At 45.0% G+C, this 25,295-nt stretch overlaps 1 protein-coding gene across 1 annotated transcript in view; it reads right to left on the bottom strand.

The window, feature by feature from the left end:
* Positions 1-24,441, bottom strand: part of IGSF5 (immunoglobulin superfamily member 5) — a 37,628-nt gene extending 13,187 nt beyond the window's left edge. Inside the window, exons 1-4 of the mRNA XM_007111257.4 lie at positions 24,378-24,441; positions 17,115-17,432; positions 11,764-12,063; positions 2,684-2,821 (exon numbers count right to left, since the gene is read on the bottom strand). Coding sequence (XP_007111319.1) covers positions 2,684-2,821; positions 11,764-12,063; positions 17,115-17,432; positions 24,378-24,441 — 820 coding nt within the window. The remainder of the gene's footprint in view (positions 1-2,683; positions 2,822-11,763; positions 12,064-17,114; positions 17,433-24,377) is intronic.
* Between the last annotated feature and the right edge of the window lie 854 nt (positions 24,442-25,295).

Raw genomic sequence — 25,295 nt, 5'->3', positions numbered from 1 at the left:
TTTGTGATCCAATAGATATTAAGCTTCCCAACAGTGAACTATCAAATGACTTCCAAGCTTAAGGAAAGTAGAATTCGCTATTCACTATCATAAATATACGTATTTGTGATATTTGGGTACCTGAAATATAGTAGGTGCCCAGTAAGTACTTAGTGAGTACTGAATCTAATTTCTGAGGTTATATAAAGACTCTACTGTTCACCATGAAGGGATGCTCTGTGTTCCCAGTCCGTGCTGTCAGTCATTCAGTACTTACCTGTTCAGGCACCATGCCAGTGCTATGCAAGGTGTTATTTCATCGAATCGTCACAACAACCCAAGAGGTAGGTGTTAGCGTTATCATTTTTTTAACAAACTAGATACTATTACAAGAGTATAACCATGTCTTTAACAGAAAAGGACTTTCATTGCTTCAGCACTATATTTCTTTTGTTCTGAAATACATTTTCAATCAATATGTACCAATGTTATCAATTCATAGAGTTGTGTCCACGCCCCAAAAGCTCTCATTAGATTGTTAATGTTTTTAATCAATGGATTCTTGGACTGGAGGGACTCTAGCATTTCACAATGGGGAGTAACAGAGCCCACACAGCAGCCCCCATCCATGTGGCACTAAAGCCAGTGTGCTCTGCACTTTCGCCATCCCATCTAGGACTCCTATGCATCAAGCTTTATCAAGATCAAAAAAATATTCATTTTCCTTATTTTTTGGATAATGTTCTCACTTATTTGCAGTTCTGACAACATCCGCTGATTCACACCTCACATTGAACCTCAGAAGCAATCTTATTTGAATTGAAGGGGAGAGATTATCTAGTGTCCCTCTGGTAATAGAGGAATGTCGCTAGTGTTCCTGTGAAGCTTCGATCCCAAAGCCTCCAGGCCACGCTGAGTGGCGTCCTCAGCCATCCTCAGTCAGTCTCCAGTAAACCAGGCAGAGTACTGAGAATTCTCCAGGAACCAACAAAGCAGAACACCAGAAAATACTCTTTAAAACACTTACTATTTAATATTTTTAAGAATGGAAATAATTATCATGGGACAATCCAAGTCTTCGATGGATCCTATACATTTATGTCAAGGTGAAGTGTAGCGCCCATTGTGAATCAACTTTTCAAAGTTAAATGAAGATAAAATCTAGGACAGATCACGATCACACAAACTTTTATTATGTTAATTTACTTAATTCTCATAACCAATCTATAGGATAATACTTATCCCCATTTTGTAAATGAGGAAGCTAAGAATCAGAGAATCTCCCTGGTGCACATCCTGTGTGGCCACAAACCTTCTTACTAGACTGGCATGGGACAGACAAAAGCCTAAGAGATGCAGAAGTCCAAATAAATAGAATGTTCTCCAAATATGCCACAATAGCTAATGTCAGAAATAATAATCTGAAGGCAATGAACAATCCTAGTCAGTTCTAAATTAAAACTTAAGTTATTCACGGTTTTCATTAAAATCCAGTGCATTTTTTTTTTTTTTGAGTAATGCATCTGTGGCATACAGGGTAACTCCTAGGTAAAAACAAATTCCCATCAAATATGGGTCAACAGGTATTTACTACTTTTCACCTCTGTTTCCTAAAGAATAAAAGGTATACCACAGAATTAATTCCCCAAGGACAAACCAAACCCATGCAGGAGCTAAGGCTAGACAATTAGCCTAGTTAAGGCTGGACCTTGAACTTCACATGGAATATCTCACTAAGAGAACTATTCTGAGTAAAAGAGTTAGGTAACATGGTGCCTGGCAGACATGCAAAAAGTGCTCATCGAATGGCAGTTAGTGTTAATAAAATTAAACGTGCAATTAAACTGATATGTAGCTAAACATCAAAACTCTAAGAAAATTAATTTAATATTCAAATTTAAATATGTAGGTATTTAAATATTTGATTTAAATATTCAGTAGGAGTATGTGGAGGTTTCATGAGAGAAGGAAAGACAAAGATGGACACACACACTCAACACCTGGAAAGTCCTGAGCTGTCCATATGACAAAGTCCCTGTGGTTTCTGAAATCACAAACTAACTCCAGAATAAGCCCACCCCAATGTTGATGAACCCACCCTAATATTAATAAGCCCACCTCTATGTTGGCCTGCCCCCCAAACAAGGCCACTCCTTCATATATCTTGGAGTATCTCAGAGGACTTCATTTAGAAGACATGTGTAACTATTTTTATTTATTTTATTTGTACTATTTTTGTTAACAGAAGACCATGTTTCTCTTTCTACCACTACACCAATATTCACCTACAAAAGGAGACTCAGAATTCTACAAAATAGAAAATAATCTTTTGATGTGTTCAGATAGGTGGGTATTATTCTAGAAAAAACACAGCATCTAAATGACGGATTGCGACAGCCTTATATCCTTGCCAGTAAACACAAAACTCAAATAGTCAGTGTCTTTGGTGAGAAAGGCACCGCCTCTTCACCTTCTCAAAGTGTGAAGATCTGTCTTCCTTGGGGGGTTGACTCAGGCCCCAGAGGAATGGCTTCCTTCCTTGAGAAAGTCCTTTCCCTCTCTATGAATGGCATGCATTTCCTTTCAAGGACTCTAAAAGCCAATATATCTTTTGAAAGAGCTGATGAGCTAATGAACTGCAAATGCTTGTACCAAAAGTTCAAAAATATATATAAATCTGTACGAACAACAACAAAAAAATTACCTTCTTTCTCTCTCCTGGAGACACAGCAGCAGAACATTATAATCAGAACAATGATCAGGATCAAAAGCAATGACAATGATACTGCAAGTAGAACTATGGCCCAGGCAGGCAATGATGTACCTGGTTTATCAATACTGTCTATAAGGTAGAAAGGAGAAAAATATATATTTTAGTGATGCTTGACACTGTCAAGGGTATGGAATCACTGATTCTGCCACACTATAAATTAGATTATGTTTTCCAACAATATTGTAACTATTCAATCTGCTACAGCCAGATGTCAAAGGCCAAATTCCCTTTAGTGTGCTTAAATATTCAATGCTCTACAGTATTTTCCATTACAGTGTTTACTGCTGCCAATAAATACCAGCCTAGTAACACAGTCCAAGCATTCTCTGGTTAACTCCTCTAAAATTCCTGAGAGGTGAATAAGCTGGGCTGGGCCAGGACTCCCTGAGGTTGGAACAGTGGTTTCCATGCTCTGACATCCTTCACTTATTCAAGAAATGCTTACTGACTGGATATAAGCCCAGGAGTGGGATTGCTGAATCAAAACTCTAATTTGAAAAGATACATGCACCCTTATGTTCATAGCAGCACTATTTACAATAGCCAAGACGTGGAAGCAACCTAAGTGTTCATCAACAGACGAGTGGATAAAGAAGATGTGGTACATACACACAATGGAATATTACTCAGCCATAAAAAAAGAATGAAATAATGCCATTTGCAGCAACGAGGATCGACCTAGAGATGATCATACTAAGTGAAGTAAGTCAGACAGAGAAAGACAAATATCATATGATATCACGTATATGTGGAATCTAAAAGAATGATACAAATGAACTTATTTACAAAACGGAAACAGACTCACAGACTTAGAAAACAAACTTACGCTTACCAAAAGGGAAAGGGGATGGGGGAGAGATAAACTGGAGTTTGGGATTAGCAGATACAAACCGTTACGTACAGAATGGATAAACAACAAGGTCCTACTGTATAGCACAGGGAACTATATAGTCAATATCCTGTCATAAACTGTAATGGAAAAGAATATAAAAATGAATATATATACGTACAACAGAATCACTGTGCTGTCCCGCAGAAATTAACACCACATTGTAGATCAACTATACTTCAATAAAATAGTTTTTTTAAAAAAAAGAAGTACTTATTGAGCGGCTACTTCTGGACAAGACTGGAAGGATGACCTCGGTTCTCGTTTCCATGTTCCCACCCATGGAGAGTCAAAAGCCCAGAGGAAATCAGAACAAACTGAGGAAAGGTCACTCCCAAAGGAACCTAGTGCAAAGTCTCCACCCCAGTGCTACCCACACCTCACCTGCAATTCGCTTCTCTTCTAGTAATTGCCCCTCACATGGCTCTCTGGGAGCCACCTTCCTTAGTGTCTACTTTGCCCTCTTGTTCTATCCAGTAGTCATGGAGGTGGGAGACAGGAAGGATCAGGTGGGGCAAGGCAAGCAGAAAAAAATAGGAGCCCGGATATCGCTTGCTACTTATTTTGTTCAAATCTGTACAGAGATTAACAGACATATAACTGAAACTCTCACCTACTCTCACCTGTTTCAAGCTATGGCTCGTCACCAACTGATTTTTAGGAATGGAAACAACTGTGACACTTTTGAAGTTCCTTTCATCTTATTTACATTAATGTGTCTAGTAGTACTTTAACAATGTAAAGGGCTTCTTCCCCCAGAAAGTAATTGCAATGATGTGTTTTACAAGTTGTTGATAGCAAAGACATTTTCCTTAAAAAGAGTTTTGACGTACACTACTTTAAATAGGGTGCTAAAAGAGTGATTGTGCAAAATACATTGTACTAATTAAACAAGCTAGAAGTACTAAGAAAATTTGTGATTATTATGTTAATTTCTGGACCAAATAAAAAAGTGCAGTCAAAAAAAAAGGGGGAAGGAGAGCTGGGGAGAGAAGGAAAGAGAGAAGAAAAGCCATTTTGATTTTTCATAGCCATGTCCTAGCTGTAACTTTCTACTACATATAATATGGTTGTCTAAATTCAAATTTAATTTAATTTAAATTATATACAATTAAATACTCAGCGCCAGTCACAGTGGCCACATTTCAAGGGCTCAGTTGCCACAGGTGTAGAACCTCACCTTCGTCAGGGGGTCCTGTGGGACCACGCCGCCCAGCCATGGGCTGTGGGAACTGCACGGGTGTTCCAGAAAGCCCTCATCCAGCATTTCACTTCTCCTACTGAACCACGTTGAAGTCAAACCACATTTACGTTGGTCAGCTTAAATGTGAATTGCTCTTCAAGAAAGTCTGTCACTCTACCCTGAGTGTGTGGGTAGCATCTCAGTGTAAATCTGTGCTATTTTATTAGATGCTAGTCATTAGAAAAATATTAAAATAACAGACTTCCTATGAAGGAAGATAGGGTTTGCTTTTACATCAACGGCATTTCCGCACTTTGGAACTAGAGATATAGCTGGAAAATGTCTCTTGGAGGTTCTTACTTAGAGTTTTCCTTGAAATCACAGTTTCAAAGTTAAATCCTCAGAATAAGTTGCAGGAATGGTTAGAGATGATCACTAACGCTCTGGTGTCGACATCTGGTTGCTGATTCACGGACGAGCAAGGATCCCACTGCAGAATAATCCACAGGCTTATCTCAAAGCAAGTGCTAAAATCCAGGGAACTCTGTGTTTTGAAGAACTATGTAATACAAAAAGATATTTGTCTTTTGCCCTTTGGGCAAGTCTTCTCTGCATTACCTACAATGGTTTTTACATTTACTTCTTTTTTTTTAACATCTCACATTCGACGTCATCTTAAATGTCTATGAAATTGACCACTATCAGGTCCATTCTTCTTACACTTCTGCTCCTATCTAAATTAGACTTAGTCCCCACAAGGACCGTGTCTTATTTTCCTTATACTCCAAGCACCTGGCACATATTGGACACCTTGAACAAATGAATTGATAGATGAATGGATAGATGGATGGATGGACAGATAAAGAGGCTGAATTTCCTTCTGACTCTACATGGAGAAATCTGTACACCAGGCAGTCGGCTGCCTCTGAGCCAGACCTAGGACTCATCTTTCTCCCATATTAAGATGCTCAGAGAAGAATTACAGGACTTTAGAAAAGTCAGAACTAATGCCATCTGTCTCCACATCAGTCACCATTTTTCTGAGGTGAGCTGGGACTGACAGAGATAAGAAAAGAGTTACCCTCCCAAAAAATGAAGGGGGAAGGGACAGGATTATACCCTTCCCGTGTCCCATAAACGCAGCTTTAAAACAAGCCAGTCCCTAAATTGGGAGACTGGGATTAACATATACACACTCCTGTATATAAAATAAAGAACAAGAACTTACCGTATAGCACAGGGAACTATACTCAATATTTTGCAATAATCTACAAGGGAAAATAATCTGAAAAAGAATATAGATACATATATATGTGTATATATAACTGAATCACTTTGCTGTACAACTGAAACTAACACAACATGGTAAATCAACTATATTTCAATTTTATTTTATTTTTATTATTTTTTGTTTTTTTTAACATCTTTATTGGAGTATAATTGCTTTACCATGGTGTGTTAGTTTCTGCTTTACAACAAAGTGAATCAGTTATACATATACATATGTTCCCATCTCTTCCCTCTTGCGTCTCCCTCCCTCCCTCCCTATCCGGCCCCTCTAGGTGGTCACAGAGCACCGAGCTGACCTCCCTGTGCTGTGCGGCTGCTTCCCACTAGCTAGCTATTTTACATTTGGTAGTGTAGATATGTCCCTGCCACTCTCTCACTTTGTCCCAGCTTACCCTTCCCCCTCCCCGTGACCTCAAGTCCATTCTCTATGTCTGCGTCTTTATTCCCGTCCTGCCCCTAGGCTCTTCATGCCATTTATATAGTATATGGTCCCAAAACAACAAAACAAGCCAGACCCTTCACATCCAGAGAGCAATGTGGCTCATCCCCTTGCTCCACAGAAAGCAGAATCCCAAGCATCTCCTGGAATGTTTACCGTGCACACGGATTCAGAGCCCACCTCCCGTGATGCCAAGTCAGGGGTCTGGAACGGGACCCCGGGTGATTCTGATGCAGGTGGCTGGCGACCCACACTTTGAGAACCCCAAAATGCAGCCAAAACGTAAGCACTGCCCAAGCAACCTGCCACATTACAGGGCACCCCTATATTCTCCCTCTCTCTGATGTGATGATAAAATTATTAAGCCCAGAACTGCATTTAGGATATTCACAATCAGACCCCTCTGGAAGCTCCCTGACAGACGGAGACCTTTGCCTTTGTGTCAGTGGAACCAATCTAATCTCATGGCCACCGTGTCCCTGGGCCCCCTCTGGCCTTGGGCTCACTCATCGGTAACAATTCTCACCCCACCAGGCTGTTCAGAGACTCGAGAGATGGGGGTCAAGGTGCAGAACGCTATAAAGTCCAGCACACGTGTTCAAGGTTGCCGTGGTCATTTTAATTCGGTCTGATGAACTCTTTTACCAACTGAAGTTTGCAAATAACAGGAGTTTTCATAGTAAGGGAGCCAGCTGGGGTTAAACATTAAGGTCTGGCTCAAGATCCAAGAGACAGGCTTGACATTCTTACTGGAAAAGGTCAACACACTGTTGACCGACTCAGACCCTCTCTGTCAGGGTGTTTCCTCCCCTGCTGGAGAAAACTCTCGGCGTGCCAACTTCTGTCATCTGAGTCTCGGCCTAACAACTCTCCTCTGATCTTGCATAGAGGCAGCCAGCGATCCCCAGGGAGGGCCTGTTTAAAGGACGGGAGGCCACCTCTCTGGGGCTGGGGACAGAATCAAGAAAGAGAGCGGGTGATATTGTGCCCTGCTTGCCTCTCATGTCCCTCAATTCAACCACCAAGTTCAATGAAGTGACGCCTGCCCTCACCTAAAAGCCCCAGGCTCTCACCCAAATGGCAGCCACAGGGCTCATTCTTTGCTTCCACTGGGGTCAAATTTCCCACGGAGCTTCCTACCTAAGAAAGACTTAAACCCTCTACTCCCCGGGAGCCCAGAGAAAAGTGTGGGGTGTGCACTGTGAAGAGATGTACTTTAGGACTGGAGCTACACAGAAGAACCTTCCTTACTTTAATAATAACTTTTAATTTATCATGTAGTACTTACATATACGTACACCCACGCATATATATCATGGGTATTTTTGTTTAGCATGAGGCTAGTTTTTTTTTGCTTTTTTGTTTTTGTTTTGCATTACGCAGGCCTCTCACTACTGTGGCCTCTCCCGTTGCGGAGCACAGGCTCCGGACGCGCAGGCTCAGCGGCCACGGCTCACGGGCCCAGCCGCTCCGCGGCATGTGGGATCTTCCCGGACCGGGGCGCGAACCCGCGTCCCCTGCATCGGCAGGCGGACTCTCAACCTCTGCGCCCCCAGGGAAGCCCCATGAGGCTAATTTTTAAATGAGCACCTTTACAGTGGGTTGAAAGAAAAAGAAACAATAGTCATATATTGATAAAGCAAAAATCGTGACAGTGGACAGAAAACAGAATCTTGGAATGATCTCATCCATGACCCAACCCCTGCGTCATGCAGATAAGACACTCAGATAAAGACTCGGTAAAAGGGTCAAGGGCGCTCAGAGCAGGAAAGTCCCAGGGGCTCTCACTCCTGTCTTTCTATCCTGCCATGTTGGGTCTCCAGTCTGGAAGAATCCTTCTGGGGAAGTTACAGCCCACGTCTTAAAGGAAACAGGGAATCTAGGTGGACACCAAGCCTTACTGAAGGGTGTGGGTGTGATTATTCAAGGTGAACGGCAGATTTGCAGGCGAGGATAGGTATACTATACCTGAGAACCCACAAATAGTGACTGAGGAAGGTTATCTCCAGGGTCAACACAGCTCGCCTTCCTCCCTACGTTCCTTCACACAACTACATGCACGTGAGGGCTGCATGACTGGATTTACTGTGTGATTTTAATCTCAGCTCCGAGACTGTCTTTTTCCCATCTGTGAAGACAAGGAAAATAGTATTTCCCAGATGCTCTCATAGGAGCGGCTCAGAGTTTTCAAAGGGCACATAGAATCTCTCAAAACCAACTGGATGACTACAAAATGTCACCACCAGCATGGGCAAAGCATGCTCCTGACTAGAAGGGACACAGGAGATCTCTGAATCCATAAAATAAATGGTAACCATCGCTCACTCTCCTGTCCTGTGGGCTCTGGGACGGGGACTGTCCTAAGGGCTCTCGGTGTTTTAACCCACTTACTTCTCACAATAACAACTACCCTAGAAGGTAGGGATTATTACTATCTCAGTTTCCCAGATGAGAAAACTGAGGCACAGAGAGGTTTTCTCTTGCATAAAGTCACACAGCAAGTAAGTAGGCAAGCTGGGGGTTGAGTCCAGGCTGTCTGGTGTCCAAGTCTGCGAATAGTAGCACCTGATGAGGCTGGGTCAGGAGGCGGGGCCTTGGAGAGTTTCCATTTCAGCAGCCTCCAATCCTGACTGCTCAGTAATTTGGGAGCTTTTTATTAAAAATGCCAATTCCCAGGCTCCGCACAGACCAAGTAAGTCAGAACCTCTGGGGTGGGGCCTGAGAATCAGCATACGTGTTAAAGCTCCCTTGACAGGCAGCCAAGGAGAGGGAACGTCTGCCCTATGCTCCTCCCCACCTCGTTTTACGGGCAAGAAAACTGAGCCCCGAAGGCCAGTGCCTTGCCCAACATCACACAGCTAGTGCCAGAGTTCCCACCGGGACGGTGACTCCCACCTCTCTCGTCTGCTCTCGAAATGACCACATCCCACAAAACTCAGATCATACCAGGAATCACTACAGTCTACAAGGTGCTCGTGGGTCCGAAAAACATGGTTTCACTTTCACAGTTCACAGCCTTGTAAGTACGTAGAGAAAACAATCCAGACGATCAGACAGAGGACTGAGGGACCTTGGCTCATGGTAGGTGTGATGGGGGCCTTCACCTTCTACTGTAGGTACGCCTGTGATGCTTAAAGGCTGTATTACCTCTATAATGGAGAAAATCGATTTTTTTTTAAAAAACATTAGCCTGCGACCTTTCAATATGCTTTTCTTTAAAGAATCAATGTGTGTAATACAACCTTTTGGCTTGAACTCACTAGACTCCCTAAGCTGACCGTGTTATTCTTCTTTCAAGGACCTGAAAGGATTATTCCGGAAATGAACACAAATTCCTTGCACTTTTAGAAATGAGTGGCAGGGCTGATGCTTTTGTCTGATTCCTGAAGAAGCCTGAACAAGCCCAGCCTCGTGCACCTTCAGCTCTTTGTAAACGTGGCTTTGCTTCTACAAGCCAGCTCTCCCAGCCCAGGCAGTAACGACGCCTTCAGATACTAAAACCTGCATAAGACACACAACAGGCAGCCAGCCACCAGCTGCTCTGGATCTTGATGAATAACTTAAAAACAAATTACCCTTCTCCAAACGAGTCCAGTAAAGTCAGACTCATTGCGTCACACCCCTAACGCTCTCCCGTGCGAAACTGTCGCGACTCCAGCTGCCGTAATGAAGGCCACTCACTTCACTGGTCCCAGGCTAAGAAGAATTCAGCCGAATTAAACCCCATCATGGGAAACCGAATGTCCCTTGCCCTCCCCCTACAAAAGAGAAGCTTTGCAGGCAAGCTAATATCCAAACCCATTTCTGTGAGGCGTCATCATAGACCAGAGCTCTTCGCTGCATTATTACCTTGTTAAGGTGTGTGGTTTAAACAAATTCATTCCATTTGGTGCTAATGGAACTTTTTTCAATCTTCCCTTTCAAAGCCTGGACCATACTTTGTCATATTTAAGTTGCTTAAAAGCAAGCTGGGTTGGCTCCTTGGAGAGCTGGCTGATTCCAGGCTGGAACAGGGGAAAGGTGAAGAAAGTTCGGAACATCTTAGTGAGCCAAGAGGAAGGAGATATGGGGATATATGTACACATATAGCTGATTCACTTTGTTATACAGCAGAAACTAACACACCACTGTAAAGCAATTATACTCCAATAAAGATGTTTAAAAAAAAAACTAAGAGGGACACACCGGAAGGACAGCAGAGCCAGCCGGAAGGGATTCCCGCTGGCCAAATCTGGAGGAGCGTCACAGTGAGTAACGATGGAAATAAATCATAATGTATTGGATAAAAATGCGTCCATACTAAAACTGTAAAATTTTTGTGAAAAAAGAAAGAAAGAAAAGGAGGAAAAGAAATGCCTCTTCTTTACAGAAGAATGCCAGACTAATAAATATAGAAAAATGATGGAACCAGAAAAACCTCTCTTTTACAACCACTATAGAAATAAGTGATTCAGGCAACGACTTACCCAGGAATGCAAATGTTATTATGTGAAAGACTGTTAAGAAACAAGATATTCACACAGTATTTGTAGATCGTATATTAATTATAAAGGCCAAAAGGGTACCTTTACAAAGGAGAAATCTGGGGGACACCACCTTACCCAAATGATCAAACTTATTACCAATAATAGAGAAAATTGGCCTCACATGCCCACATGACATTACCCATGTCTTGCCAAAAATATTTAACCTAAATCAAAGTATGTTGGGAAAATTCAGACAAATCCATATTGAAGGGTATCTTGCAAAAATGGTCTGGATCCTTCAAAGATGTTTATATCGGGAAAGACAAAAAAATGGGGGAAACCACTGGACGTTAAAGGAGACAGAAGAAGACCTGACAGCCAAAGGCAATGCGTAGCCTTTAACTGGATATTGGTTTGGGGGAAAAAAATCTAGAAAGGACAGTCGGGGAAATGTGAATATGAACTGAATATTGTATAATAGTATTGTATCAATGTTAAATTTCCTGACTGCCAACTACATTGGGGCTATGTAGAATGGCCTTGTTCTTATGATACACATGCTGGGGTATTTAGGGGTAAAATGTCATAAAATCTCCAACTAAATCTCAAATGGTAAAGAAAGGAAGGAAGGGAGGAAGGAAGGAAGGAAGGAAGGGAGGCATCGCTGATTAAGCAGCACAACATACAAAATGTAAAGCATGCAATAATCATCCACTTTGTATAAAGCAGAAAGTCTTCACTTACCCAAGGGAGCCCGAACCACAGTAAGATTTACAGTTACAGACTCGTGGACGCGCAGCTGCTCCATCTCAGCCACACATGTCACAGTGCCATTGCCCTGCGGCGTCAAAGCCAGAACGCTCACTGCACTTTGAAGGTCCTCAGGCTCCAGGACGGAGTAATAGCTCGAATGGCTCACGGGAACCCCAATCTCCCAGGAAAGACGTGGGAGTGGGGTCCAGCCCAATGCGCGGCAAGTCACATTACAAGGCTTATCCTCCACGACTACTAGACTGCCTTCAGGAATGAACAACTGCCCCATAACTAAAGAAGAAAAGAGAAATGTTTGGAAGGAATGATCAGGCTTCTCGGTCATAGATAGTTTTAAAATTTTCTTTCAGATCACAGTGCATGAGCACTATCTTCCCAAGCGCAAATTGACTGCGTTTGTATCTGGAAACCTTAACTCAGGTTTGATCTGTGTATTTCATTTATACCTGTCAGGTTCACAGAAGAAGGGGAGGTGGCTCACGAGAAAACAGATTCCAGAGAAAATGAATAAATAAAAATCAGGATCCAAGGGAATATCAATTACGTGGGAAAGAGAGGGCGGATGTGCCCCCCATGGAGGGCTACACAATCTCTGCAGTGGAGTTGCAACCTTGCCCTGGGCTGCCCTAGGAGCCAAAGCAAAAAGGGAAACAACCTTTACATTCTTTTCATTGTAAGGAGAACACATCTCAAAGTTTCATGGGAAGCAAGTCTCTCCTGGCCTTTGGTCAGTCAGATTCATTTTATTTTTGAGTCACATTTTTAAGGATAATTTCCTATGATATTACCTTAAAATATTTTTCTAGGTACAAATTAAATAAAAATCTAATCTAATCTAATTATAGAAATAACTACCTTAAATTCTGTATCAGAATATATTACTTAGGTCAATTATTTTTACGTTTTTAGTAAAGACACACCTGCATATGCCAGGGTTCACACTGTAAATGACCCATGTGAAAATAGCACTTGTATTGCTAATATTACTAAAATAACCTGAGGATTGGCCCCGGTAAAAACACAGCGTTAGTGAACTATATAGACAGTGAAACATTCAGATTAAAATACCCTAAAACTCCCTGCCATGTAATATAATGGAAAGAACACTGGACTAAGAATCAAAAGATCTGTTCTCGATCTCGGCTTTCCCACAGAATTGCCATCACCTTGGGTAAGTCACTGAAATGTTCAGGCTCTCTGTTTACTACCTGGTGAACAAGATGATGTAACAAGGTCAGTGGTTTTCAAACATTTTGGTTTCAGTAACTTCTATACTCTTAAACACCACTGAGGACTCCAAAGACCTTTGATTTATGTGGGTTCTATCAATATTTTCCATATTTGAAATAAGAATTAAATATTTGCTTATTTTTTTCAAACATTTGTTTTAAAATAACATTAATAACCTATTACCTGTTAATATGGATTAACATATTTTTATGAAAAATATCTTTATTTTTAACCCAAAATAAATTAGATGACATGTTTTCTATTTATGCAAATCTCTTTAACATCTGGCTGGATCCTCATATCTGCTTCTGCCTTCATTCTGTTGCGGTATATTGCCTTCTTTGGAGTATACGAAGAAAATCTGACCTCACACGGACATATGGTTGGAGTGGTGAGGAAGCTTTTCAGATAATCATGGATATTCTTTGATACTACTGATACACCAAAACTTGACAAGTAGTGGTTGCCTAAAGGTCAGTTACACTGTGGAAACTGAAACCGTATTAAGGAACTTTCATGCTGTTACATTCGAATCCATTGCTCTAGTTGGCCCCTTGAATGGGTCTTTCACCCGTGCATGGTTTTGTATCATTATACATCAGTCACTTGGAAAATGCCGGTCCACTGAGTTATGCAGACCTCCCCAACGTACAGCGGGAAAATCCCTGCACACTCATGACAGTGAGTGAGAAAGGCAACTAAAATCTTAGAATTACCATGGAAACAGTCATGACCGCAGAGACCACCCTGAAAGAATCTAGGGGTTGCCCGGGAGTTTCCAGACTAGACTGAGCTGGATCAGCTCTGAAAACTCTTCTTACTCTGAAATGCTAATTTCCAGTTATTCCTTTCTTGAGTAATGTCTTGGTGCAAGTAAAGCACCTTAGCTATTTCAAGGATTACTGTAAACGCAGCAGTGAGACGGCAACAGATTTGTCCCTTCAGACTACAGGATCTTGTGTTTATTCTTTTTAGTTCATTCATTGTTTCATTGATGGAGAGGTTTGAGATGACAGAAACTGGGGGTGGGGGGTGGTACTGCTTCAGTTAGTAACAGTTGATCTTGAACTCAAGTCTTAGTGGCCTTCAAAACACAAGAGGTCTAGAGTTTGGTGTGTGATTAATTGGTGTATGGGCAGAAATACAGCAACCTGAAGCATTTCCTTTTTCAGTATTTGTGATCCACCTTTTCCCACTGGCTTTCACAAAGGTCATCCAGTGGCATGACAAGCACTTTACACAGGGTGATGGCTAGAATACTCATGTAGATTTTGGATGACTCAACATGGAGTTATGTAAGTTCTCTTTCTTTTTCTTGTGGATACATGGGAAGGAAAAAAACAAAATTTAGAAAATTCACTTTCAAAATAAACTGGATGCTTCCTCTTTTTTCATGGTTCTTTTCCCTCGAAGAGACCCTGTTGCCCAGAGAACTTTTATTTCTCTAAGAGCAAAGTGCCATGCAGCCCAGTGCAACCAGGGTAAACGGATGGAGTTCTGTCTCCATCTATGGGTTCCTTCCACGTGACCTTGAGGAAGACTTTAACTTCCCCAGATTCTCGTTCTTCCATCTGTGTTAAAACCAAAAGCTACAGTAACTACCAACATTTAAAAATGCATGTTAGGGGTATTCAGACAACTTCATAGATGCATCTTGGGAAAGATGCTATAAAACCACATGGATCTGTGAATCTGATATGCCATAAGCATAGCAATAATAAGTCATGCCTTTAACCCTGTTTCCTCGATCCAGGGGTGCCCTCCTCCTCTCTTGCTTCCCCATTTTGCCTGTTATCTACAGACCTTCAAGGCACATCCCGTATGGCACCTGCTCTGTGGAGTCATCCTAGAAGCCTTCACTAAGTCTCTCATCTCCCTTCCCAATTTGAACCTTACCTTGTCTCCCTCTCATCGCACTTGCCAGCATCGACATTGCACCACTGTTATTCATGCACTTGCATTATCTACTCTTCTTGTAAGATTCTTGAGAGCAGGACTGTGTCTTATTGCATTCACCCTGAGTCCCCCTTAAACGCCTAACACACCGGCACGCTCCTACTGGGAACGCAACAAATAACAGCAAATGACTTTATGGGCATTGCTATGAACCAGGTGCTGCTCTAAAGGCTTTATATAGACCTACTCATTTGATCCCACAACTGCCCTATGATGAGCAAGCTAGGACACAAGGTCATTAAGTAACATGTCCGAGGTCACACAGTCAGTCAGTGATAGAGCTGGAACTTGAACCTGGCAGTCAGGCTCCCACATCTGTGCTATTTACCACTAGACCTCTCTGCCCCACCAGCTTCATTTGCAGTAACTTGAAACAGACAGGGCTTTGGAGTCTTCAAACCATCCTCAGTCATTTTTCCATCCGATCCTCATAGTAAACCTGTGATGTGGGCAGGGGAGCCTTATCCTCACTTTAAAGATAAAGAAATTGAGCCATTTCAGGAGTCACCAAGGTAGGTAACTGATGAAAACAAAACCAGAACTCAGGGCTTCGCTGGCGGCGCAGTGGTTGAGAGTCCGCCTGCCGACGCAGGGGACACGGGTTCGTGCCCCGGTCCGGGAGGATCCCGCATGGCGCGGAGCGGCTGGGCCCGTGAGCCATGGCCGCTGAGCCTGCGCGTCTGGAACCTGTGCTCCGCAACGGGAGAGGCCGCAGCAGTGAGAGGCCCGCGTACCGCAAAAAAAAACAAACAAAAAGAAGCAAACCAGAACTCATATCTTTGGTTCCTTGTCCTGTGTTCTTTCCTTTATACCACAAATTATTAGAATAATAATTTGGTCATGCAAGCTAAGCCAATAATCCAGGTAGCTTCACAGAATCACTTATTTAGAGAATATCACTGTGCCCCTAATTAAACCACACAAAACTAAAGACACATAAAAGTAAAGGTATAACAATTTGACTAAATTAAAAAATGCAAGTAGAAATAGGTAGACATGTAACTCCACCGAACGTTATCAAATTTGATTTGATAGTAATATGAATATAGACTAAATCATTGGAAATTTCTGCTAAACAAACTAATAAACAGGCATAAGAAAAAATTTCAAAGACACAATGTAGTCTGTTAAAAGAAATGCTGCCATAGAAATCAGGAACTCTAAAAGCTCCCATGCGTCTACAAATAGTACATAATTACATTTTTAAGGAATGCAAAATGATTAAACTTTGATAAAGATGTTCTGAATCCTCGTATCCTTCTATTTTTTTCACTAAGTAGCATAATCTTCAGCACCTGAAAATCACCTTTGATCCCACAACTGCCCTATGATGAAAATGAATAAATGATAAAAGGAAAAATAAGTTATCCATTATTATAAATTTTGTTTACTCCTTTATTTTCTCTAAAAGACTTGGTAGGGCTTAGTGAACACACACCTTTGATTATAAGAACCACTCGGGGCAGGAAGAGTAATAGATTAGGGAAATTCAGCTGGAAAGAGGAAAAAGTTAAAGCATGATTCAACGTTGATAAATGACGTCAGGCAAAGAAATAGAGTCAAGTATACGAAAAACTAGAAAAAGCGCAATGATCGTCAACTCTCTCTCTAAATCAAAGACAAGTGACCGCAACTGGCCCCAGAATTCCGGGATGTACTTCCAGAAAAGCTATTAGGACTGAAATTGGTCAGATGAAAAAGTGATAAAAGCTGTCTTTAATAGTCTTAATAAGAGAAAAAGGAAAGGAAAGGGAAAGGAAGGAAAAGGAAGAGGAAAGGGAGAGAAGCAGAAAGAAAGAAAGTAGAAAGACAGTCAGCGAGGATGGGAGGAGAGAAATAAACACCTGAAAACAACAAACACTAGTCAGTTCAGAATAGTTCTAAGCACAAGACCAGCTGAAGGCGAGTCCACGTATAAAAGAAGGAAGGAAGGCCAGGAAGAAGGGCGAGGGGGAGGGAGCGTGGTGATAAGTAACAAAATATCCATCAGTTCAGAATAATTCTAAGCATAGCACCAACTGAAGGTCGACCCTATATGTCCCCATATATGACATGAACTTCAAAAGGTCCCTTCCAGCCCCCTGACATTTAACCCAGTGAACTCCAAATGCTCCCATTGGAGTCACCTGCATACACACCTTGGACAGAAAGAAAGGCGGATCCATCCCGGTCACTGTTCTGGAGGCTGCATTTGACTTGCCCCGCATCCCTGAGTTGTACGTCGTGGATTATCATCTCAGAGATGAAGTTACCGCCCTCTTCATAACTCGTGGAGGTGAAGCGGTCGTTGGTGATGATGGGCTCCATGGGTGTGACGCTCAGAACCACCGTGCCTTTCAGAGCCCACATGATGAGCTTCCAGCCCTGCGAGATGGTGCAGTTGAAGCGAGCCTCCGAGCCCTTCAGTGCCGTGACGTTCTTGGGACCCTCTAGGATTTCATTGCTGGATCCACAAGCTAAAAGACAACCAATTTTTCAAGGTGGTGAGGGGATGACTACAGAAGTCAACTGTACAATGTAGCACTTCTGTGTACCAGTTGTGACCACTGGGTGACCATCCCGTGGCTCAGATTCCATGTCCTACTGGTCTCAATACCAGGTCTCCCAGTAGCTCAGGAGCTTCCAGCGGACAGGAAGCCACGCCCATGCCCTCCTTTCCATGGCCCTCTCCCCACTCCACAGTCCACGGAACTCCCAGTGGGATTGGGACTGGAGAGAGCAATGTCCCTCCTCCAACTCCTGTGGGATGTTACCTTAAGTATCTGACCCCAGCCTGTCCAGAGAGCCACCACTAGCCTAGTTCTGTGACTTCAGGCAAGTTTTTCAGCCTCACCATGAAGTGAGACATTTCCTCCCAGTGAAGGGGGAAGGACATGTGATTTCCACCTCAGAGGAGATCCCAAGGCTCAAAGGGGGAAGTGGAAAGAAGCTTCTCTTTGCATAGAGGGTGGAGACCCCAGCTTGCCGTGAGCATGGTGCACCGCACGCCCCCTGAACCCTTAGGACGGAACTGTCACTAATGCCACACCCCACTTCCTACGGACGAGAAGAGATACGTGGGGGAGACACAGAGAGGGAAAACACATAGAAGGATGTAGGAGAATGGGTTCCCTCAAGGAGAACCCTGTGGGGATGTAAAGGATGCAGGAGAGTGGGATCCCTCAATGACAACACTGGGGGGATGCATCTGGCAGCCTCGTAGAGAGTCTTAGAGCATCTAGTGTTGTGTCTAAAACTCCAGCGGGTGGTCAGGTAGTTCTAGAGCATAATACCGTCAACTCCAGAGTCCTGCCTCACTGGGAAAGTTGTCACACTTCTCCTTGACCACTCCCCTCACTGCACAACAGGGACGCTAGTACTGAAACCCAGCAGAATGCTACAGGGCCTTCCCAGAGACAGACCCGCCCCTCCCCTATCCCCCCTGCCTCTTGTTTGTAGAAAAACTTTAACCTCTTAGACCTCCCCTGAGTTCCAAATAGCAAATTTAACCAGAGAAGTGAGAAAACGCAGGAAAAAAAGGAAAACAGTCAAACAAGACAAAATAATAATAGTTTAGCCATAAAACAAAGTCAAGGACACTTAGCTCCTCCTCCAGGGCCACAGATAATATCCTGAGCCATATTCTTGAGCTGTTTTGCAGATACTGAAACCCCCACCAGGTGAAAGAAGTTAAGTGCATGCTGACCACAAGTACATAGACTCCAGACCAGTTGGAACCAGAAGGCTGATGATGTTAACTCCTGAAATACTACCCTGTTATCTCTCCACTAGCCAACCAGAAGAATGTCCACGAGCTGTTCATGAACCCCATGACCCACTCCCTCACACTGCCTTTTAAAGCCCTTCCCTGAAAGCGATCAGGGAGTCTGGGTCTTTTGAGCATTAGCTGCCTGTTTTCCTTGTTTGGTGCTTGGAACAAACGCCGCACCTTCCTTCACCACAACCTCACGTCAGTAGACCGGCTTGGCTGCGTGTTGCGCAAGTGGACCCAAGGTTGGTGAAAAGCACCACAGCAACTAGTTTTAAGAACCAGATGAGACGATCCACGTAAAGCCCTTAACATGACCCTCAAGCACTCAGTAAGCAGTCACTACTATGTGACTTACAAGACAAACCAAGAAAATCATAGAGGAAAGTAAAATGTTTCCTTCAGACTTCTCACAACATTCTACCTTTTGCTCACCAGATGCACTCTGACACTGGTTTTAACTGGAATGACAACTCCTAACTGGCCTTCCCCATGGAGGGCATCAAGACCTCTCCAGCTCATGGGAACTCAGTCAGAAACACTCAAGATGGAGTGTGTTCTGCTCCTGAAGAACTCGAGAAATCTTTCGGCCATTTAGGACTGACCTTCTTATCACCCCAGAAGAGTGAATCGGTGGTCAGAGTTTTCCTAGACTTCCCCATGTTTGTAATAATAATTCAAAGCAGAACTTACAGAGCAATTGATAATCTCCAAGATGTCTCATCTGTTACCTCTTACATTTTAATGCTGAGGAAATCAAGACCAGCAACGTCTCAGGACTTGTGATCACAGTGGTGGGGTTGAGACGCAAACTCAGCCCTTCCCACTCTGAATTTTCCCTCTTTCCCACTCCTTGCCCTCTGATCTCACTCAGAGTTTATAGTAAAAAGATCCCCCAACAGCCCACACTCTTGGTTTCTTCTCAGCCACGCCTGCCACCATCAGTAAGACTACATGTTCCAGGGACTTCCCTGGCGGTCCAGTGGTTAAGACTTCACCTTCCAATGCAGGGGCTACAAGTTCAATCCCTGGTCGGGAGCTAAGATCCCACATGCCTCACGGCCAAAAAACCAAAACATAAAACAGAAGCAATACTGTAACAAATTCAAGAAAGACTTTAAAAATGGCCCACGTCAAAAAAAAATCTTTAAAAAAAAAAAAAAAGACTGCATGTTTCTATCACCTTCTGGAGCTATATGAACCCTGTGGGTCCACCAGGCAGCCCCCATCCACACTGGGTGCCCCCAAATAACTGCAGCCCCTCTTTCCTTCCAATCTTATAAGGTCAAGTTGTAAGGCAGGTTCTAAAAGAATCTAATTACCACCTGAAAGATTTCTGGGAAGGAACCTCCCCACCAGACACACATCAACACATTGACACTGACCTGAGTACCCAGAATGCACTGCAGGGATAATGCCCACAGCAGGGCCAGGTCAATGGGAGAGAATGGGGTGTACAGGCAGCGTCCCTGAGGCCCGTAGGACTGGGTCAACTAGGAGATCCCAGGCTCCAAAGAGGCAGAACTGAGGGGAGGTCAGAATTAACTAGGACTAATCCTGTTTGAGGGTAAACACGATCACTATTCTTTGTTTTGCCTCTGGGCATGATAGAAAGAAAGAGAAAGTATGACGCTAAATAACCACTCAAATTGGGTATTCTCCCTTACCCTTGGGCACATCTTTCTGATCCAAGGATCCCTCTGATCCATCCGGGATTTTTTTAAAAAGGGAAAATGCCTGAAGAAGGGAAGTCAGAAATGATTCCCCAGGGAAGCCACAGCCTGTGCGCCAACTTGGCTCCTTCCACGAGCCCTGAATTGTATCTTTAAAAAAAGCTCAGAGGAAAGAAACAGCCAAATCCCCACCCGGAGGGAAAAAAGACGCGACGTGTCCTCATACACTCCACACTGTGACAACAACATCTTTCCCACCTCGGGCTCGGGTCCATGGGAGTAGGTTGGACACAGCCCCCGGGTCTGGGTGCTGGGAGCGCAGGGGCGGTGAGAACCGGGCATGCCCGGCCAGATGCTCCGTCCAGGCCACTCCAGCAGGATAAGCAGAGCATCTGAAACCCTGGTTCCATCACTTCCTGGTGCCGGGTAGGTTATTCACTCCAAAACACTGTTCACTCCAAGCCAGTCTTTAATTTCCCCGCAGACTGCACATGGGAGCAAGAATGCACCAGGTACAGACCTTACTGTGCAGCTCGGGAGGTGGGAGCTTGGGAGGGACCTGGACCAAATGGAAACTCTTCCACTCTGAACTTGGCCTTTAAATTAAACAGGCGACATCAAATCCTAATCACTAAACTCCCCTGACATCGTTGCCTGCGATCCTTGCTGCCACCATGAGTAAACCCCCCTCCTGCTCTGCCTTGTGACTCAGAAGCTCTATTTCCGGTAACGTGAGGCCCTGGAATCTCACTCCTCCCTCACCTGCATCCTATCAGCTGCGGTGTGGGTAACCTGCCCCACACAGGACAAATATGAGAAAATTGTAAATAAGACCTTTCACCAAACAGTCAGCTTTCCCCTCTGCTCTCCCTTTCACTTTGTAGAGCAAAGGGCCAAACCAGAGGCAGAGCCATGGGAACGACCAGTGTCCCCGCACCCACCTCGGCCACCAGCGATGGTGATCACCCAACACCGGGTCCTCCCTTGCAGGAGCTGATCCACTTGCAAGATGCTCATGCATGCCAGCACCCTCCAATTCCAAAGCCAGGGCTTCAGCCCCGCCCCCCCTTACTTTCCTCCTGCCTTGCAAATCCTGCTCCACCAGTCATCTCCGTGTAAATGGCCGGCTGCCACCCGGGACTGAGAAGCTTCTCTTCTACTCATTGTGCCGTAACAGCTGCAAAACTGAAATCACTCACACCTTAGCATGCGGGCCAGCTGCGCGGCCCCTCCCAGGCCTCTGCAGATAGAGCCCAAGCATAAGCACCATTCTTCTGCAACTGTTACTTCTCGGCTCCCTGGAGCGGCAGCCAGGCGTCTCCCTGGCGTGTGGGGCACAGAGGGTCTGCACCACCTAGTCCCTCTACTCTTCCACTTTCCTCTTCTCCAGCTTCCCTCCTGCCCCTGTGGACGCCTCACCTGCTCCCATCTCTTACTTAACATTGGAAACGAACAGACAAGCGGACAATTAAAAGCAGAAGGGAGAAAGGGAAATAAAGCAGGGGGCGGTAGAAGGGAAGTGCCCGGGTAAGACAGCTCCGATGGAGAAAATGGTAGTCAAAACACATCGGGGGCTGGGAGCATCAGAAGGAAACTGGCAAGTGAGGGAGGGGGTCCCGAGGTGTACCAGAGCTGCCCCCCATGTCCCGCTGACCATAGCAGGAGGTGCCATCATCACCGCTGTGCCACCGCCATCACCCAAGACTGCTCTCCACGTGGCAGCCAGACGGGTCTTCTCAACATGCCTTTGTGACCAGGTACCCTTTCCAACCTCCCACCCCAACACCGCAGACTTTGTTTAAAGCATTTCCATACTTTAGGATACAGACCAGATCACCCTTAACACTATCATATCTTAAGACCCTTCTTAGTCTCACATCAACGTCCTCTGCAACTTCATTTTGCCCCAAACTCCACCCTCTGCCCACAAGACCATCTTCGATTTAGCCAACTCACCGACTCTTTCTGGCCCCAGGGCCTTTGCACAGGCAGTGACTGCCTGAAGAACTAGTCTCTCGCTTACTCCTCAGCTCCCAGCCAAGCCGTCTCTTCCTCAGGAAGCCTTCCCAGACCACCCTGTGCAGGTCAAATGATCCATAACAGGCTTTCGGATCAGTGAAGCAACTGTCAAGGTGGTGATTTTGTATTGATTTTTCTATCAATTGATGTCTAAGCTCTTTGTTAGCAGAGACTGTGCCTGGTTTTCCTCGTCCCAGTGCCTGCACCTAAATGGCACGTAAGAGGCTCCCAGTGAATACTCACCGAGTGAGCAAATAACCCATCACGCTAGGAGCAAGGTGGACAGGCGAGGCCTGGCAGGAATCCTCTGGGGGCACGTGGAGGTTGTCCTCAGCTATTCAAAGCCATTGGAGGTGTCTCTACCCGACACTTTCCAAGATGAAGCATCCTAGGAGTTCAGGCTTTTGCAGTGGACCCCATCCCCCAGGGGGCTCTAGGATTACCCATAATCCTCTCCCCTCCTGGAATAGCTATCTCCAGACCTCAACCCAAGCCATCCCTACCTTCAAAACAGTACTTCAGGAAAAATAGCTCAGAAAAATTGTAGACGCAGAGTTCATCGGTTTCCCGCTAAGCTGCCGGAAGAGATTTTTTGCCACGGAGGCTGAGACAGCCACGTTGGAGCCATATTCCTAAAATGTGTGCTGAACCTGGTTTGCTAACCCTATGAGTCCCTACACAAGCAGGGAGAACGTTTTCCTCTCCACCCTACAAACAAATGCATATCAAGCACCTACCGAACGCTTAGCACCGCGTACTATAAGGCACGGGCTTCCAAACATCTTTGCCCCTAAATACATGTTAACACCACAGCCTGGTTCCCTTGGCTTAATGTGTAAACACACCCAAAACCAAAATTTGTAAAACGGTCCTGACTGCACACCACACACTCTGATCATTCCTATACTATTTTATTCTGTTTTATTTTTTCAAGCTGTCGTGGATGGAGTTAAAAGCAAGAAAAAAAAAACTATTATCTAGCCATCTGAAGCAGAGTTTAGAGGTGCGTAAAGTATACAGAAAGCAAAACGTGCGTAAAGTATACGGAAAGCAAGACGTATCTACGCGGCTAAAAGTCAGAATGATGATCACTTTGATGGAGGGGGAGGGGCTGAAGAAAGCGCTTGTGACGTGTTCTTGGGCTCCACCGTCGATGCGCAATGGTACTCAGTTTGTAAAATTCCATCAAGCTGTACCTTTACGACTTGTGCACTTTTCTGTATGGATATTATTCTTCAATACAGCGCCTGAAAATCCCTGCAGTAAGAACACCCCGGGGACTTTAAAACCTAGCTAGGAAAACAAGACAAACACACCGGAAGCCATGAAATCGAGACAAGACGTAGTCAAAAGAAAGCTGGCGCACAAACTCCTGTTACCCTAACCACCCGGGGGTCTGCACACTCCATCTCCTGCAACGCGGAACCTGATCCAGAGACCCTGGCCTGGGACACCTGCAATCTATTCCCACTGATACTCTGGGAAAGTTCCAGGATGAGGAGGAGCTGTCGGGAGGACTGAGAGGTCTCACAGGCAATGGGTCCCTCACTCTGTCAACAGTGGGAGCTGGGGTTATCACCCAGAAAACTGCAAGGTCAGGAAGGCTTCAGGGAGGAGGTGACGCCCACGTCAGGTCTTCCTTGAAGACCAGGTAGAAACGGAAGGGGAGACTATCCAGGCGGAGGAATGGGATGCTTCAACAAGAGCAATGACCTTGGGAAGGTACCCAGGCAAGGACCCCGGTGAGGAGGACTGGTGGGCTCCTGTGCACCCGAAGGACCCTTCCGGAGTGAGGCCGACGCAGCAGGAAATGGAGGAGGTGGGGTGGAGGGGACCCAACAGGAAGAGCCTAAGGCAGGATCTGCTGGCAGCCACGTGCCCCCGTGGCCTCCTCCAAGTCCCTTCCGCCCACTCCAGGTGGATGACCGGGAGCATATGCCAGCTAGCTCCGTGGTCCCTACCTGCCAGCCCAGCCAGGACGGCCAGCGCGGCCAGGACGCCTCGGCAGCTGCCCGCATCGCGCATGCTCCTCCACACCTGGGAAAGCAAAGCAGGCAGGTCACAGCCTGTCTCCATTCAGAGGCGCGTGGGGACCCTCCCAGCTCGTGGGTTTCAGGCTGAGAGATAAGTCAGCCTGGCCAGTGGCACCAGCCTCATCTTGGAACTTGTTAGAAAAGCAAATTCTCGGGCCCACCCCAGACCTGCTGGATTAGAAGCTTTGGGGGGCAAGCTCAGAAATCTGCCTAAAGTTAAACATTGTACCGATTCGTGCACGTGCTCGCGTTTGAGAATCAGTGTGTTCAACGATCTTGCTCCCAAGCCCACGGATAAGTCGTGGGAAGCACGTGCTATACCATGACCACAGCATCACTAACCAAAAGGTCAGAGTGCGGGCATATACTGCTACTCACTTCAATCAGGATGCTTTCATCATTGAGAAAAAAAATCCTACTCCCAACAAGCGTACATTAGCAAAAGGGAAGACAGACAGCAAAAGGAAGGACTAGATCATAAGCTTATTAGGTGATAAGAGGTATGGAGACAAATAGAAGAGAGCAGTGTGTGTGAGGGGATGTGTGTCTGGTGGGCTGGCTGGTGCTTCGAATGCAGAGGTCACAGAAAGGCTCCCAAGAAGGTGCCCAGTGAACGCGGAAGGCGGTGAGGCGACCGGCACATGGGTATGTACAGAAGAGCTTCCCAGGCAAAACAGCAGGTGCAAAGACCCCGGGGTGGGACCGTGCCTGGCACGTTTGGGGAACCGTAGAGGGGGCTCTGGGGCTGGGACAGGAGAGAGGTCAGGGTAGACCAAGTAAGGACTTCCTGGCCCCTTGGTAGCACCCAGGGATCCTGTCATGTACATCTCTCGGCCCTTCCTTTGT

This window comes from Physeter macrocephalus, chromosome 8, assembly GCF_002837175.3.
Source record: "Physeter macrocephalus isolate SW-GA chromosome 8, ASM283717v5, whole genome shotgun sequence".
In the NCBI taxonomy this organism is placed as follows: domain Eukaryota; kingdom Metazoa; phylum Chordata; class Mammalia; order Artiodactyla; family Physeteridae; genus Physeter; species Physeter macrocephalus.
Note: the sequence above shows the minus strand (reverse complement) of the source record. Positions and strands in the feature narration are given on the sequence as shown.